Raw genomic sequence first — 18,962 nt, forward strand, 5'->3', positions numbered from 1 at the left:
TGGGTACCACTTGTTTCTGTGGAGAGGTCGGCATGGTCTTGGTCTAGCCACAGTCTTATTTAAGAGTGCTATTTTTGTTGTGGTGTAGGTGTGCTTTGCATTGAGTAGAGCCATGCATTAGATGGAGAAGTGTGGCTCACTGGTTAGAGGAGGCATACCCTGAAGCAGAGGTCAGACCCGGGACCAGGGTTCAATTCCCGACGCGGCAGGGTCTTGAGCCCAATTGTCCACGGACTCGATAATTCTCGCTTCGGTGCCCACTCTAATCATGGGTTCACACTCTGCAACTCTGGGCATTAAGCTTGCTTAATCTCCACAACGGCCTTCACCTTGGGGATGCCCAGTACGGGTTATCTCACAGGGAAAGGCCAGGACGGGTTCCCAATGCAAGCGCCGAGATGCCCAAGGGTAAGTCAAGCGCTATATAAGACCTCACAAAAATAAAAGATAAAGAGTGGTTTTGTGTATAGTGGGGTGTGTTGCAGGCAGTCAGGCACTGGGTACCACTTGTTTCTATGGAGAGGTCGGCATGGTCTTGGCCTATCCATAGTCTTATTTAAGCTTGTTTTTTGTGGTGGCGTGGGTGTGGTTTGCACTGAGCCATGCACTGTGTGAACAGTTGGTTGTGTAGTGGGGAGGGCTTGGCTTGTACTGAGCTATGCACTGGGTGAAACGTGCTTTGTGTGGAGAGGCAGGTGTGGTGTGTGCCCAGCCATGCTTTGGTGGTTGTCGTGCAGCGATGGATGCTGTCCGCGGCCTCAGGTGTATCTACTTGAAGCTTTTCTTGTCTATGGTACAGCAGCGCATGGACCCGTGTGCCAGTCTCGTGCTCGCTTCCATGCATTATTGCTAAGCCCAGGAGCCCCTCGTGCGCTGGCAGGGGCTTCACACGTTCCGCAGTCCTGCCTCTCCTGTGAGACCTGCTCGTGGGAGGCGGGAGGAACTAGGTCAGGCCGCTTTCTTTAATTTATGAAGAGAGGAGCACGTTAACCCCTGCAGTGCGCCTGCGGAAGCTGCTCACCGCCCTCCCCTGCGCCTCCGCGATCCGCTCGGTGCGCGCCATTATTGTGGAAAGAACAGCCTTTGAGCAAAGCCGGAAGAGTTGGGTTTCATATCGAGGCTAGGTGTCTTCTCACGCCGAGAGCAGCGAACAGCAGAAAAGCAGAGAGCTCAGTGGGTTCAGCGCTGCAGGGGATAACAGACTGACAGCATCAGATATAATTAATAAAAAATCATGGGCTTTAAGTGGGCCGGGTCTCACCGGTGTTGAGCACCGGCAGTTTTTCGAAGGGGGCCTCGAACGGGTCTCTATCGGGTTCTGTTTTGTGCTCTGACACATGCAGTCTGTTTTTTTTTCTATACTGCGGTGACCGCAGGCACATCCGTGCTTACTCTGCTCACTTGTCACTAGTGGAGAAGTTACGGCATGACGTCATGCCAGGTGAGCATTGTAGGGGAAGGGAAATCCTTTAAAGAGAGTCATTTTCTCTCTGAATTTCCCTTCTCTTTTTGAAATGCAGGAGCAGCAACATTGTCGTGATATCACAAGGGCTTTAAGTGGAAGCTTTTTCAATACTATAAACAAGCCATAGTCGCTAATTATTTATCTTATGCAACTAACAACCATTGACAAAGCCAATAGTCCTGATTGTTGTAGGTATGATGTTACTTGTTCTCTCACATATCTGGATGCAATGACAGAAACAGCAAAATACAAGTCGGGTGGCACACTATGCTAAGCACAGATTTTTAGTTTACGTGTTTTAAACCAGTGCTTTAAATGGGCCGGTACTCACCGGTACTGAGTACCGGCACTTCTTAGAATTATCGATCTGAGTACCGGCACTTCTCCACTGCCCTGGAGAGTACCGGTACTCATGAAATGGTCGGCTCATTGGCTGTGCTAGTGAGCAGGAGATGAAGGTGTCTCTGGCAGCCAAGGCGCCCTGGCTTCTGTCTCGCCGATCTGAGCCCCTGCGGAGCTATTCCGCAGGGCTCATTTGAATAATGTCCGGTGCTCACCCTCACGCTGTGATGTGTTTGATGGAGGAGGGTCCAGTCAGGCCCTGTGTTGTCAATCACATTGCAAAAACAAAGGTTGTGATTGCGCTCCTTTAAGTATAAATAATGCGCTCCTTTAAGTATAAATAAGTGTAATGCATGAAGTTGTTCCTGTCCTTATGTTTAGGGTGCCAGTGGGTATTCCTTGTCTGAATTTGACCCACAGTTCGCGTCTTACTTACTTGGTTTCCATTCATAGTTATTGTACATTGGAGACAGTGGCTCACATTTACATTTTTTATTTTTTGTTTCCTTTCAATTCATTGTCACATTACACGTTCTCCATGTAATTGACACCCCGTCCCGGCATTGCAACGTCTTCTATTTTAGGTGAAGCGGAGTTCACTTGATTAACTTGATTAACTTCTGGGTTGCACCGGGTTCTCATTCACTTGGATGCTGATCTATGCCACAAGCACATTAAGTTCAGTATCACAATTAAGCAGGAACGCTTGCTTTCTTTCTTACAGGGCACATTCTTGTGCCAGACACATGTTATTTTCTACAGTCCCCCTTGGGGCTGCTGAGCCACTCTGATTATGAACGTCATTTCACGTGGTCAGGAACTTGAACGTATAAGTGTGAAATTAAGGCACCATTGTTTAATGGTAGCAAGGTGTTACTGGAGCAGTACATTTTTGTACTTTGTTTTTTTTAATTAGCTTATACACCCGTTGGTATCAAGCGCTTGGATTATTACAAAGAGTGATCTTCTTGATTTTGGAATCAGGTTTGTGCTAAAGCAATGTGAAGATGTATGCTAAGCAGAATGTGAAGTCAACATTAGTGCTGCATAACCACACGTTGATTTAAATGAAATTTCTAATAGAATTAAATGCCAATTGACAAACTGTTATTGAAGGAATTATAACAACTTGGAGAATGTCCTCTTTACACTGTCAATCACATTCTCACTATCCTGTGCATTTGTGCATACACAGGAATCATGGCAGTCCCCTGGCAGTGGCTATCAAGCTACGGCCAGTCCGGACCAGGTGGCAATTAACAAAGCCATGGTAGGTGAAGAGTATTACATGGCTCTTATCATGCCCGAGTCTTTTGTGTGTCTGCTTAGGTTTGTGTGTTTGCCTGCATTTGTATGCCTGTTTTTGTTAGAGAAAAGTGAAAGAGAGAGAGAGAGAATCAAGGCACTCTCAGGAGGTATTTTAAAGAAAATGTGTGGCACTTTGTTTGTACATGTCTGATAGGTGACAACAATTCATAAATAACGTAAAAGGGAGGGTTGTGGGTTGATGGGTGAGTGGGTGGATGAGTGAGTTGATGGATGAGTGAGCAAGGGTGGATGTATAGATGGATGGGTAGATGAATAGATGGATACATGAGTGAAAGCATGCATGGGTGAAAGAGGGCGGATGAGTGGATAAAATGGTGGATAAGTGAAAGATTGGAAGGATGAATGAAGGGTAGGGAGGATGGATGAAAGGGTGGGTGATGGATCAGTGAAAGGAGGGATTGAGTGAAAGGGTGGATGGAATAAAGGAGTGGAAGGGTTGATTGCTGGATGAGGGAAAGGGTAGGTAAAGAGATGGATGAGTGAATGGATAGGTTTGGAGGTGGATGGATGGGTAGGTTTAGATAAGAAGGGTGAATAGATGGAATGGTGAAATACTGAATGATTGATGAAAGACTGATTAGACAATAGAATGTAAAGGTTAAATGGTGGACATCAGCAGGTAAATGGTAGGGTGAAAGGATGAATGGATAGAATGATGGAAGAGACAAGAGATATCTTCTGGGGAGGGTCATGATGAGTTGTTTCACTTGCTTCGTGCCATAAGTGCTTTGGTGCCACGTGGGGGTATTTTCAGTCTCTTCCTACTCGCGTGCTAAAAAATGTATAGTATTGTGCCAAACAGCAATTAACTGTATGGCATTAAGAAGGTGCAACTATTGAAATAAAATGAAATGTTAACATATTATCGCATTTCTTTTTCATTTTGTGTAATGAGTTAAACTGCTTTGTATATAGAAACATGTTTCTCATGAGTTTTGGTATGTGCTGCAACTAATATAGAAGTTGTTAAGTTTAATCAAGTCTTGACCTTAGCCGCGCCCCTAGCCCCACCCCTAGCCCTGACCTAGCCCCACCCCTAGCCCCGACCCTAGCCCCACCCCCTCATTACACCTCTAGCTCATTTTAATGAGTACCTGCACTTCTTTTTTTCCATTTAAAGGCCTGTTTTAAACCACGCCCTTTATTACATTGGCCACGCCTCTTTGAGAGACTCCCCCCCCACAGTTTTTTTTCCCACTTAAAGCCCTGCTGATGAGTCCTGGGCTAGTTCTTGAACTTGCCCAGGACTCACAGCAGGTTTTTACATGATCTATTCTGCTGTTACACGTTTTTTACATAGCACAAGTCTGACAAGTACCCACCCCCTTACCACTTGTGGGTGTGCACCTGTGTGTGTCCATACTTGGGGTTTGTCCATGCAGTTTTCTCCGTGGTGGTGCCAGAGGACAGACTTTGCTCAATGTCATATGTGTGGTGTTTTGTTGGCTGTTGGGTGCTTCCTGCTATTGTGATTCTGGGGGCCGCACTGGGTCATGAACCTGCCAGTGGCCCCTGAGTCTTTAATCTCTCAGACATTCATTGGCTGTGGGATCAACGAGCCCCCTTTAAAGGTTAAGGGATCCCCGACGTAGATATGTTTTAAGCCATGGGTAAAGTGGGGAATTTCCCAGGGGGGTCCACCCTTCGAGGGGCCCCCTCGGAAAGTAAACTTCATTTCTCTCTAGCTCACATCTCTCCAATTCTAAACCTCTTGCCTTTAATCTGCATACTTCCAGCGATGTTTTTCTTTGCCCAGTGTCATCTGAAGGATTTCCCCCAGAAAGACATTTTTCAACAGTTTTTTGTGACCCCAGTTTCTAAAAGTGTGTTTGGCATTGCACAAGTTACAATTAACACAAAATTGGGTAATAACATTCAGATTTGTTAGGAGCAGGGGCCCCCCAAACATGTCGTTACTGGGGCCCCAAAAATCCTTAAGACACCACTGCCCCGAATGTTGAGCCCCCAAAGAACTATAGAGAATACGATTCAATATGAGGCCTACAGAGTGGAGGGAAGAGGTAAACTAAAAACGTTCATGAGAGGAGGAGGGGGGCTAGATGGAATAGAGAGGTAGAGGCCAAAGACACCAAGAACGAGAAGAGAAAAGCAGAAAAGAGAGGGTAGAGAATCCAAGCCATCAGTTACAGAAGCGCCCTTCCAGGACTGGAGTTTGGGGTGTGGTACAATATCTGAGGTAATTAACACAGTGCTATATACAATACCGATGTGCAATATGATATCATGGATTAATATGAGACAAAGAGTGAAAAATGAGGCTGGGGTGCAACATGAGCCAGGGGTACAGGATGAAACCAAAGAAGGACACAAGTTGAGGCTAGGCTGGAGTAAGAGACTGACATTTAATATAAGCCTGGGCTGTCTATATGAGACCGAGCTTGTAATATGAAACCAGAGAGAAATATGAACTTTCGGCTGTGATATGTAACTGAGGGCTCAGTAAGATATCAAGGTGCAATATGAGACTGTTGGTTGCATATCAGACTCTAAGTGTACTATGGACCAGGGAGTGCAATATGAATGCAGGGATAGAATGTGAGGCTAGGGGATGCAATATGCACCTGGTATTGCAACATCAGACGCAGGATGCAATATACGAGACTGCAGTGCTATATGATCGACTGGGTGCAATACGAGTATGAATTGCAAGTGAGCCCAGGAATGCAATACTAGAGAGTGATATGAACTAAGGGGTGCATCAGGAGACAGAGGGTGAACAATGATTCTAAAGGCACGCTTTGAGACTGGGGTGCAATATAATACTGAGGTGCAACATAAGACCAAAAATGCAATAAAAACTTGACGTTGTCATGTGAGACCTGGGTGCCATATAAAACGGGGTGAAATATGGGATTATGGCTATGTTATGAAATGGTACGAGCAATATGAAATGGGGAGCTATTTGACGATGCAGATGTTATATGAGACTCAGAGTGTAATATGAGACTGCAAAATGAGAGTGGAGATTCAGTATTAGGTAAAACAGGGCAAAAAAGTATTTATAGAGAAGGGTGTGACAATATGCATCACTAGAATTATTCGGCAGAGGAGGTACACATTTTACGCCAGGGTTTACTAAATTATACGAAAAAGAAAATGCTAATTATGCTGCAAAATGTGCCACAGTTTGTGGCAAAAAGACAAATGATGGACAGAATGCAGAACAATGTCATCCATTCACCCCAGTAGGGAGATCTGCGCCTAAACCCATCATTTTTTTTGCTCCACATACCATTCCAGTTTGAACTCAGCCATATGCAAATCAGTCTTGACCCTGCGGCCAATGGGAAAGTCCAGCCCGAACTGGCAGGCCAGGTCCTCCCTGGACTGGAAACAAGTATCCTAGGACCGGTTTCGGGGTTTCACCCCTTATCAGCCAAATAGCATGACTCCAGAGGCATGGGGAGCACTGGACCCACATCTGGGTATTTTGTGGCATTATTACCTCGTCATTCTGTCATTTTTACACAGTCTACACTATCTGGACAAATGTTTCACCTAATTAATAGGAGGCTGACACCAAAATACAGAAATTGGTGTGAGAAAGATAATCAGTCAACCTTTGTGGAGGACAACCTTCCACTGTTCAACAAAACGTGTTGCCACGTTTTAGTAACTTTTGATCTGTTTAAACTAGAAACAAGTTTTTAACCCCTTCGATGCTTGTGACGGAACCATTCCGTCATCAGTCACGGCTGAGCTGTGCTGATGACGGAATGGTTCCGTCACGACCACACCCTGTTCTGAAATGTCCAGCACAGGGGCAAAATTCAAGTAGCAGCCAAGGTGTTAAAAAATCTGTGGATTATGCATCAGATAATGGATTCTGCAGCAACTGCGGCAAATCTGTAATAATGCGTAAAATGCCACAGACGCAAATTCTCATCATTCCAGTGACCCTGACAATATGTAGCGGCTTCCCAGTAGCAGGGTGTGGCGCTGACAACAGCACCTCAACTGTGAAACGCTTGGGACAGACCCATTGGACCAGGAATAGTGTCTGGTCAGGAAACAGCCTTTAGATCGCATGTGATACTTCACATGCCATAACAACGCAGACGTTACAACGACCGCGTTGTTACATCGCAAACGATTGCAATGCAAGTCGTAACAACGACTTGCAGTAGAGAGCGCGCTAAAATAAGGAATAGTATAATTTACTATTCCAACACCTTCCCTACTGTTGCACACACTGGAGTTAGAATAGTAAATTATACTATTCCTAAATCCAGTGCGCCCCTACAGCAAGTCGTTGTAACGACTTGCGTTGTAATTGTATGCAATGTAACAACATGGTTGTTGTAACAACTGCATTGTAATGGCATGCGATGTATCACATGCGATGTAAGGTACTATGGGGCATATTACCAACAAGTAGTGATATTTATCGCTAAATAGGCTTAGCGATTATTTTTTTATCGCTGAGCATCGCCAGAAATTATCGCTGAGATATCGTGCTATTAGCAACGTTTATCTCCAAAGCGATACATTTTCCGGCGATAGCGGCAAAATGCTTGAATTTCGCTTAGAATACAGCGATATTCATTCATTAGCGACGAAATGCTCTTAGCCATGTTATCCACCTCCCATTGGATAACATGGCTAAGAACTGGTCTTGGCAGGTGTTAGTATTTGGAGATATTCGCGCCTGCCTTGCTAATAGGCGATAGTGATGTTATCGACTGCTTTCAGTTGCTGACAGGTTGGGTTTGCCCACTTTTCTTGTCACTAGCGATAAATATCGCTGACATGCAAAGCGAGCCCCAAACCGCTCGCTATCGCCTATAAGCTGTCGCTAACTAACGTTAGCGACAGCTTGCTAATAGAGCGATAGAATTATCGCTGCTTAGCGGCTGAAAACGGTCGCTAAAGCGGCGATAATTGCCTATTGCCACCCTTGGTGATATGCCCCCAGATTCTGTATAAGCAACAGCAAGCAGGGGGGGGGGCCTTGACTGGGCTGGATGGGACAGCAGTCACAAACAAACTTAGCTGTCAGCTTGCCCCATGAGTGAGGGTCACGTACAGCTAGTCCTGGGTTTCAAATTCAGAGGCACTGTGGATTCGGGGATTTGTAATTTCCCTTTTCCCAGTGACGTGTTTTGACTACCAGGCCCCATCGCCCACAGACACACGACTGGTTGAAGTTGTCGATCACTGCACTGGGTCAGGTGACAGCTTTGCTTCGCCAATCCTGTCACCCTGTTCGGTGCATGTCACCAGTGCGACGTTGTAGCAGCAACAACAACAAAACGGTGCTTTTTCAAACAAAGGCTTCTGAAATAACGCCGGGCTTGGTCTTGAGCTGAAAACAACCCGTTAGGTGATCAGAAGTAGTACTCCATGTTTACACTCGTATGCAAATGAGCGGGTATTAGACTCACACTGACTCGTCACCTCGGTGGTGAGAAAAGCGTTGTAACAGCGAGATTCTCCTAAGCGGCTGGGGGCTGCTGAGACAAACACAGCCGCACACACCTCCCCGGCGACGCCCCCTGCCGGCCTGCCACAACACGCCAGTCCAGATTTAGCTCTGCGTCTCAGGTACCGTCACTCGACATCCACCCGAAATAGCCATACGCAGTAAATCACCCGTGTCTAACATCTTTCTACAAACCAGCAGAACTGGCAGGAAATGTGTTTTTCACTCTCGGCCGCAGGTATTTCCAGACCCGCACTGACGCAGCGCCGACGAAGCCATTTTGCCAGTAGGTTTCTTTAAAATTAAGGAATGGTCCTATGTTTAATGAGAAACGGTCCTTATGAAGGCTTGTAGTTAAAACGTGTCCCACACCTTCCTTTAACCCACGCTTTACTGATGAGGAAAGAGTGTTTATAGGTGTGGTCGACTGAGCCTGGCCAAAGCTAGGCAAACTGAGAGCACGCAGACGCCCAGCGGTCAAAGGTCAAGCGCGGCACGTCATTCTTACAGGCATTCTTTGCAAACACGCAGTTGTAGGAATACTGCTGTGAGCCAAGAAATATTGGTACAGGATAAAATGAGGGGTGTAGTTTGAATTCTAGTGGCATTTTTGAAAATGTGCAACTTTCCACCTGGTAAATTTATGATATCATGATTTTTGTTTATTTGTCCTTTCATTGAAACATTCCAGCACAAGTTTCAATTTGCAGGTTTTGAATTAAGTAAAATAGTGACAAATAACGCCAAAGGTTGTTTTTTTTTCTTCAAAAAATCTGCAGCATGTTAATATAGTCCAAGCCTGCAGCGAAATAGTTTGAAAAAAAAAATCGCATTTTTTTTAAACAAAAGTTACCATGCTTATTTGCGTTTGAAATTTTTTGGGGGGGAGGTGAGCTTAAATTTGCACATTTCCGCTAAAACTATATTTATTCCAACAATGTATTAAAAACAACGCACTTCACAGATGTTATGTCCACGAAGGTTTTCACAATTCCACGAATTCTACAGATCGAAATCCTGCAGTTTCGAACACCAGTCGTTAAATTATGTTAAAACTGCTATTTTAAAATAAATGTTTTGAACTGAGATTTATTAAAGTTTTCTCTTCTAAAGACAGGCTGGTAAATCAATGATTCTGATGATCGATACGGTATCTATACAGTTTGACATGGCTGTTCAGGACGGACTCACTATATTTGAATGTATGTCTTGAAAAGCAAATGCATGTGCCACCTCCAATCCTGTAATGCTGAACGAAATTCCAGTATGCATTTCAAGTGTTTCCAGGATAAATATGCATGAGGTTAATTTGCATATACCTGATTAGCATGCTTCTTGATTAAACATGACACCCTCCTCTCGGGAGTGCTGCTTTCGAGGGCTCTTGCTGGGAGACCCACCTCTACTCCACACTGGGCCCAGATCCTTGGACACATACAAGGAGCAGCTGATTCTTCAGCTAGGAAGAAGAACGCCCCTGAAATGTGAAATATTCTGTGTTCGGCATGTAGCACGTGGCTGCAGTGATAGATATTGGGACCCATTATGGGTCGTTTTTACAGCTTCTCTCTCCGTCTTGTGGACCCCGGTCAGACCCTCCCCTCCCTGCCAATATTACCCATGAGCACATAGCGAGACGTCTCTCTCCTCCACCTCTGAGCTGCTGAGAGGAAGTCACAGAGCTTCGGCTTCACCCACCCACTGGTTGGCACTGCCACTGTCTGATGAAAATAAGCATTGGCAAAACCAATAAGTTGCCGTTTGTATGGTTTGCGGTGTGAGAATGCACACAACATACAAATGTCAAACACATTGTCTAAAGTTCAGACAAAAGCAAAATAAATGGATGCTTTTATCTTGCTTTTTGGTAGCATCCTTTTTTCATTCAGATGCTTTTGTCTCCCTCTCCACAACCAATTGTTAAGCGCTCTGATACCATCTAGGGTCAAGTTTGTGCTATATAAAGCTTTATAAATAAATAAATTGCTACTGGGCCACTAATCAACTGATTTCAGTTATAAAATTGTACCTCATACACTCTCAGCAAGGTGGAAGGACTCACCTAAACAGCCAATATGAATGTGCTGGGCCTGTGTTACACCTCTCTACACATCAAAGCAAAGAGGGCCCTGGCTCCTGCCCTGTTCAAAGCTTCCTACCTCTCCCTTGTCTCTAACCTCATGACTGGGATCTTGAAAACTCTTCTTGGCCTTGGCTGGCAGAGCCTGGCCCTGGCCTTGGCCCAGCTCACAGGAAGTTCCCAACACTTAGCTGATCTCGGCATTCTGACAAGCAGCTCGCAGATTGTGCCTGGCTCCTCCCTACTGGCAACATGCTCCCGACCTCTGCCATGCTAACTGGGTGCTGCCACCCCCAGATAATGACAGGAAGAGTGCAGCTTGTGACTTGGATTGGTGCTGACGCCAGCGTGCCCTGGGCTTAAAGTGCATGATAAAAAGGCTATGTATGGATCGCCATCTTTATCACAAAAAGTGCCCAGCCTCGGCTCCCCCTTTGCACAGGGCCGGACTGGGAACCCAAAGCAGCCCTGGCAAATGTTGTCAGACTAGCCTCTGTATGATTCAAAGCGAGCAAACATAGCGGGTGAGCCTGACTACTGGGGGATGGCAGGGGGGTTGGAAAATTTGGGGGAAACGGTGCATTTGACAACACCGGGATATGACAATCTTTGTTGTGGGTCTTCAAGGATTGAGTCACTATTATCATCCAACAGTGCCTCTCATCTCTCCATAGCCCCTCTTTCACATGTATTTCATATGTTTTATAGTGCCAATCTTTCCAGAATAGAGTGTCGAAGCACTTAACATCACACAGACATACATACAGAGAAAATGAATCATATGTGTGTAATCCCACATTTGTTACATAAGACAAAGGGCACTACAGGGTATATGATTCACATGTCATCCATACTGGTAGGCATGTTTAAGAGTGCTTGGTCTGGAAAAGCACAAACTCTGGATTCAGAACGTAACACAGTGGTTAGGGTTGGTTTGACTGAAAATGTATTTCTGCACAAACAAACCCACAAACCGTTTTTAGCAATATTAAGATAATGAAATACTGGGAAAAACATACGTTTCTAACTTTTACCATGCAGTTTGCATGCAGCTCTTTAGATGGCAGTTCATAGCTCACTATGCTAGGTTACGGTTGTAACTTATGAACTGCACATTAACAAAAGTATCTCGGTGACAAAAGCAGTAACCCACTGAGCTACACTCATAAAATATTGTTCTGTGATCTGCATGGTACATGTTCTTTGCAGCAGGCATATTAACCCTGTGCGCTACCTTAGATGACTCAAAACTGCTACTAGACAAAACTCCGATCTGTCTCCAGCAGGTACATTAACCCCTTCGCTGCAGGGTGTTTTTCCCCCCTGTGCAGGGGGAGGGGGGCCGCGCGTGGCGCAGCCGTGCTGGTGACGAGCTCAGCTCGTCATGAGGCACAGCAGAGCTGCACTCATGACGAGCTGAGCTCGTCACGGCCACACCCGTTTTTAGAACGTTCAGCACAGCGGGGTAATTACCCCCGCGTGCGAACATCCCAACGGCCGTGACGAGCTCAGCTCGTCATGAGTGCAGCTCCACTGTGCCTCATGACGAGCTCAGCTCGTCACCAGCACCCATGAGGTTAATCACCAGAGTCATCATAAAACTTTTATTTTTGTCTGAAAACAGCTGTATATACTAGGAACTCTGCAGGAGGTGCTTTTACTACTGCTGCACTGTTACAAAACCAGCCCACAGTAACAAAATCGCTACTCCACCCTTCCAGCCTCTGGGGGAAATGCCCGATGCCCGGTATGGCCAGTCTCTTGCCTTTACAATGCCGGCAGGAAACTCTCAACTTCTCATTGACCCTTGAGATGCTGATTGGGATCACTCATTGGAAATAATGGCCAATGTCATCCAGTGTAAATCCAAAGAATGAAAAGACACTCAACCAAAGGTCTCATCCTGGCATCCCAAACCCTCAGGTAAGGATCCTTAGAAAGTGGTGAACTCATTGGTGATTTTCTTAAAAAGGGTGAAGGACCTCATCCACTGAAGTAGCATGCTTCATAGTCACGTCCAAAGGCTCTCACTGGGGTGCTTTGCGAGGGGTTTGGAGCAGTGGATCCACACTGAATCCTTATTAAAATTTGGGGACCCCCACTGAATTATTATTGGACTCCGGGGACCTCGGCCTAAGTCATTTTGATGATAGGAACCGCAAAACAATACACACAATTACAGAAACAAAAAATAAATCAAACAAATACACGAATGCCAACAATTTTTACTTAATTCACAAAATAATCTAAAATAATCAATTTTAATGGGAAGGTTGGAGCTTTTCTAAATTCAATGAGATCACTCATAGTCCATACCACTTTCTGTCTGATGCACTTGCACTGCTCCCACAAACCAATCTGAGAATATCAACTTCAGTTTTAGCCTCCAAATTCAAATTCCTAACACATTACCAAAACGTTTGAAAAAAATATTTTTTTACATTTTGTCTTTTATTTTTATTCAATTTAATAATCTTTTAATATTATTTTATTTTCTAAGCAGTTGCGGCCCTCCTTAGCAGACGTCGCGGATCCCCAGGAGTCCCCAGACAACAAGCTAACAACCAATAGTTTAGAATATCCCTCGCTGCTGGGAAGTTAACTGGAACCTTTGGAAAGTACAATTTTTAAATACGTAAGGATTGACTAAATAGAACAATTTTACCAACATAGGTTTGACAAGCAGTGAACAGGACTAACTTTCAATAAATGAAACTGACTAATGAACAAGACTGACTTTTAATAAATGAAACTGATATCTAAAAAACAATGTTTATTACTTCCAAATGAATGAGACTAATTTCCAATGTGTAACTTTATATAATAGTAACTGGGTTCATTTAACAACAGTGACTTCCAGTGAGCATGGCAGGTTTCCACTAAACACGCGTGATTTCTAGCCGACACGTCTATCAATTATTGGAACTGACACCCAACAAATAAAAAACAGACCTTAAAAGAATGAGGCTGACTTCTAGGACCAATCTGCTGTTGGAGGAGATAGGATCTAATGGCTAAATTGCAAACAATGGAATAAGGTCACCCCAAATTCTGTGATTCTAGGCAAATTACTTCACCACCTTGTACCTCAATGCTCTTATCTGCGAAGACACTGGAAGCATCTACAGGTGATTCACTTTTAGAGTGAGCACTATAGAAAAAGTTTAATTTGTTCATTCGTTCATCCATTGATTAATTCTGACTTCCAGTGAACTAGAACTCAAATTAATTTGAATTTCAATTAACAAAACAGACTTCCATGAATGTAACTAACTTTAGGGGAAGTTCCTTTTAAATTAGTGAGACTATCAACTAATGAGTGAGTCTGTATTATATTGATTAAAAACATGTTTTGATGGGTCATACGCACCTAAAATGTGCAAGATCAACTTCCTTTAAGCAGGGGATCTATCATAATGAGTGACACCCACTCCTGATGAGTGAGATTGCCTAGTAATGGAATACTGAGTTAGATGGAAGGTGTCTGCTATCCCATAAAGACCCATACCTCTATATGAGCTCTATATGAATCTCCTCAAGCACCAGCTGCCCCCACATTAGTCACACCTCTTACTAAAACAGTGCAAAACAACACAAGCAGCAAATCTTACCATACTCAGAGAAGCAGGCCTTGTGGAACTTCCCGATGTAGAACTCCAGCCCAATGATGGCGAACATGACAATGGCAAAGAAGAGCAGAAGCCCTATCTGCAGCAGAGGTACCATAGCCTTCATGATGGATTTAAGGACAACCTGAAGACCTGTGGGAATGCACAAGAGAAGATTGTTATTGATACCAGCCAGACGTAAGTAACGCTCACTTATGTTCTACACTGAGGTGATCTGTCTACTCAACCTATATCACGGTACAGATGTGTGAAATTATCAAACTGCAGTACTCCTCCAATATCCCAGTGTGGGGAAATCGCTCATGTAGTTGTCCAGCTGCTTACATTTCACTTCCACAAGGGTTGTGGGTTCATATTGTGCAAAAGACTCTTATTTATCATTTTGTTTCAGCAAAGTATATTCCTCCATGAAAAACATGAATTATTTCGTACACCACAAATTGACACACAATCACGAGAACTTTTATTACAGTTTAGTTGACCAACCCCAAAGTTTTATGCATCATATTATATTTTTTAATTTAAGGACTCCATACTTTTGTAATGCTCAAGTTTGTACCTATTTATTTAATTCTCCCCATACATTAGTACACATTTATTTCAAAAAGTTTTTTATGAAACAGTTCCAGCTAACGCCAGCTTTGACAGAAATTCTGCTAAAAAATTCAGTTTGAGTTACAAAGGTTTTGCTAAAGAAGTAAGGAAAACACATTTAGCCTATTCTGCAACTTTTTGTAATTATTGTTTTTATACCATAACCAACTAAAATACAGTATTGGCATGGTGCATTGACACCATAACTTAACGACATAGTAGAGTGGGCAGCAGTTTCAGATCACAGAACCGAGACAGAGCCCACGGGTATCACAAGTGTCATAACTAGTATTCGTTCTAACTTAGATATGTATGCTCCTTTCGAGTGTTGGCCGCGAAGTGGTGGAACTCCCTTCCGGCTGAGATCTGGGCAATTGACGATTTACTTCAGTTTAGGCGGGCCATTAAAACTTTTCTGTTTGTTTAATTCCTGATTGTTTTTTTGCGGTCTTGTGATGTTGTGTTGTGTTTGCCTTCTCAGAGCGCCAGGACGCCCCTTCGCTGGGGCAGCTGTGCGCTGTACAAAAAGTAATAACATAACATAACATAACATGCTCTAGATCAGGGGTCTCTAACCTTTTCTGTGATAAGAGCTACTTATGTTAAATTACAATCATCCCGCGGTACTAATATGAATGATGTTGTACTAATAACCACATCAGACAAGATTGCATTGATGACCACTCCCTGCAAGATTGTTAGCAGTGATGACCTCTGTGCATCGGAAAGAGTTGCCACAGTAACGTAAAAAGGCTTCATTAATTTAGATTGCCCCTACATGCGTAATATTAAACAGCCATAGTTACAATGCCCCTCGCACCAACATAATATTATGAGTAATAACGCTGCATGATTTATCCCTCACATATCAGATTTAAATATATTTTGGAAATTCAACCATTTTTCTTCAAATATGAGTTTGGAATTCTGAAAACACAACACATTTTTGTCTCGAAAACTTGATTTTCAGTGTTGGTATACATATGTTAATTCAAGCAAGCAAAATGTGGAGAAATGTGGAAGAGGTGTGGCGCAGCGGCCAGGGTGCCTGACTCCGGACCACGGGGGTCATGGTTCGATCCCCGGCGCCGGTGGCAGGTCAGCCCAGCACCATGTGATGCTGGGCAATAGCTCGCTTAATCTTCCCGAGGGCCACCAGCGCCCGGAAACCACTTCGGAGGTAGCTGTGCGCTTTAAAAAAATAATTTACAAAAAATAATCTAAGTTATTAGTCTGGGCTGCAGACTAGAGAGCCACTTATAGGTAGATGGAGAGCTACCAGTGGCCCACGAGCTACTTGTTGGAGCCTGTTCTAGATACACAGTTGCATATAGGTACCGACTCAAGTTATTGCGCCGACAAATTCATTTTCAGTCTACTCTGCAACTAACAAAACAGAAGAGTTTTCCGTAAGAGTAGATTTCATACAATGAAACATAAACTTCAGGTCTGTACAGCAGACTCCTTGTCCAAGACGATGATCATGTCCAGCACATAGAAGCAAAACATGTCTGTGCCCCATGTTCTAATGTGTGCTGAAACCACAGGTGCCATGATCTGAGCTGCATGGCCAAGAACTAATAATAACAAAACAAGGGAGAATATTGGCAGAACTGCATGTTTCGGTCCTTGTTAACGCCTTAACTGCAGCAGTTATTTCGGCACAGTGCGGGCAATCTAAAAGGTGGGCGGGGCCGCATCGGCCGTTGGCCGACGGCAGCATGCAACGGGTTAATGAAAGAGAGGAAAACCTCAAAATATACGGCTGAGCAGGATGCCACAATATGAGGGGGCTTTTGGAAGCATAAATGGCCTTGAGATACTTTCCTAAGACTGACAATACCACAAATTATAATTTTGTGATCCAGATTACAATTTCACAGCGTGGTACTATTAATAATGTTCAACTCGTAGCCTCGTTATTTATTTCACCGGAATTCTGGGGAGTGGTTAAAGGGATGAAATTAATGATCCCAACCGATCTCTCCGTCCTTGTATCATGGGAAGTATAGTAAGATATCCAAGAATGGGAAATAACATAGAAACCCAGGAAAACCAGGACCTATGCCTCATGCCAATTCCCAAGTCCAGGACCGGTTCTACTTATGGTGTCCACCAGCTGTGACCTACTGGAAAATGTAAACATATCTGTATGTAGGTTTATCAGCTGTGGAAAAGCACTAGGTAAAACCTTATTGATATTTTAGCACCTATTGAATCTGGCTGTCAGAAGTAGGGGTGGGAGAATAATTCCGCTTGACCGGCAGAGTTTACTGAGTTTTGCCCACCTTATGTTCCGCTTGGAATGCAGAGTTCCGGCAAAGCTCCATCAACCGCCGCGTGGTGGAGTTTTTTCTCGTGAGCAGCTCACCAACATTAAATTGGGGAGCGCGGGCAAGACTTTGCATCCCCTAACGCTATTATTGGGCGCAAGAAGGCCTCCTGGTGAGATTTCTCTGATACGCGTTGAGAACGCTGCTGCTCGATCAGAAATTGAACTCGAGTGGCAGAAAGAAGCAGTGCCCTCTGGCATGCAGTGTGGTGCCATTCGCACTGATTTTACAGTGCGGAACAAGCTCCCAGCGCTAAAAATCAGCACAAGCATCGCAACATGGCAAAATCTACCCACTCGCAGAACCACGCATAACCTCACAGAGTATTTATGTAATTCCACAGAATTCTGCGGAGTGACACTCGGTGAATTCCACCCACCCCAGTAGGAATACCAGATCACTCAGAATCATACAAGGTGGCACCCTCCCTAGAGAATACCATCCTGCCCAACCTGTAACGGAGGACTCCGTGGTAATCATGGTACTTACCCAATCAAGAAGAAATCTGCATCACATTGTGGAGGCTTACATTTGTAAACTTTCGGACTGACCATACATCATTGCAAAACAATGTTTAACCCCCTGCACTATCTTAGCAGTGCTAGGGGCTATTGTGTGTGTTAGCACATCAATGCCAAATGGGAGAACATCTCTCATTACAGAATGTAGATCGATTCAGGCAGATTTTAGTCAATTCTTGCCCTATTGTTCTGGCTGCTTTCTTTTTAGAAATTAGTGACTTTATTTGAGTCTCCCCAGAGCTTTAGAGAGGAAATTCTAAGCTAGAATGGAATATGATCCACAGTCATCAATATCAAAATTGTTGTTCCAGATGTACACCAACACTGCGTTGAAGTTCTTTTGCAGAGAAAAGACCACATAATGCTCAAATTCCACAGGTCCAGGTGTGCATAGCTGTTCTAATCTATGTTTTTACTCTGCATTTTGGAACTTGAAGTTCTCTTTATCCCTAATAAATAAGGACTGACTACAAGTTTCAGAATGTAAGAGAAAAAACCTGGACATGATTAGATTCTCTCAGGTGGACCAGAGAAGCTTCAGACTTCTGAGACTAAGGTGCAGTCTGTCCAGAAGAGCATGAAGTGCAGCCTTAGGCTGCCTATATGAAAGCACAATTTCACTCTGACAAAAGACAAGCTTTTTGAGAGTATTTGTGATGCCAGCCACAAGATGAAGACTGAAGCCTAAACACTAATATTACTCTTTGAAGGGTACATCTTTTTACGAAGTCTAGATCAGATAGTGGGGGCAGTGCTTAATTTGAGCCTGTGGTTTCCAGTAATTAGCAATGGTACTTAATCATCAACACCAGCCATATACTTTCATGAGCACCAGTTAAGGACACACTCGTTTTTGGTAGGCACAAGGAGATTAAGTATTTACTCTGAATCACAGGATGTTGAGCTGATGTCGAGACTCAAACCTGGTTCCCCAGCTTCGAGGGCAGCAGCTCTATCCATTATGTCACATCCTCTTTTCACTTCCTGGTTAGTAGTTGGCTCTATTTTAGACTGTGATTCAGGAGAAATATCCTGGTGCAAGCTGCCTCCTGACGAGAGCCCCAGCACTTATGTTTTTTTACAATCTAACCTCTTGAGGGGGGGCCGCCTCTACTGAGGCAAGGTTGGAGGATGAACATCAACCACTAATAAGGCTAGAACTGGGGCTTGGATGGAATCTCTACTAAGGCTATAGCAAAGGGTGGGAAGCTGAATCTACACAAGCC

At 44.1% G+C, this 18,962-nt stretch overlaps 1 protein-coding gene across 1 annotated transcript in view; it reads right to left on the reverse strand.

Annotated features, from left to right (window-relative positions):
- CACNA1B (calcium voltage-gated channel subunit alpha1 B) overlaps positions 1-18,962 on the reverse strand; it is a 1,091,759-nt gene that overhangs the window by 612,964 nt on the left and 459,833 nt on the right. The window contains exon 5 of the mRNA XM_086921120.1: positions 14,271-14,420. Within this exon, the coding sequence (XP_086777246.1) occupies positions 14,271-14,420 (150 nt within the window). The remainder of the gene's footprint in view (positions 1-14,270; positions 14,421-18,962) is intronic.

This window comes from Lissotriton vulgaris, chromosome 5 (assembly GCF_964263255.1).
Source record: "Lissotriton vulgaris chromosome 5, aLisVul1.2, whole genome shotgun sequence".
NCBI classification, from domain to species: domain Eukaryota; kingdom Metazoa; phylum Chordata; class Amphibia; order Caudata; family Salamandridae; genus Lissotriton; species Lissotriton vulgaris.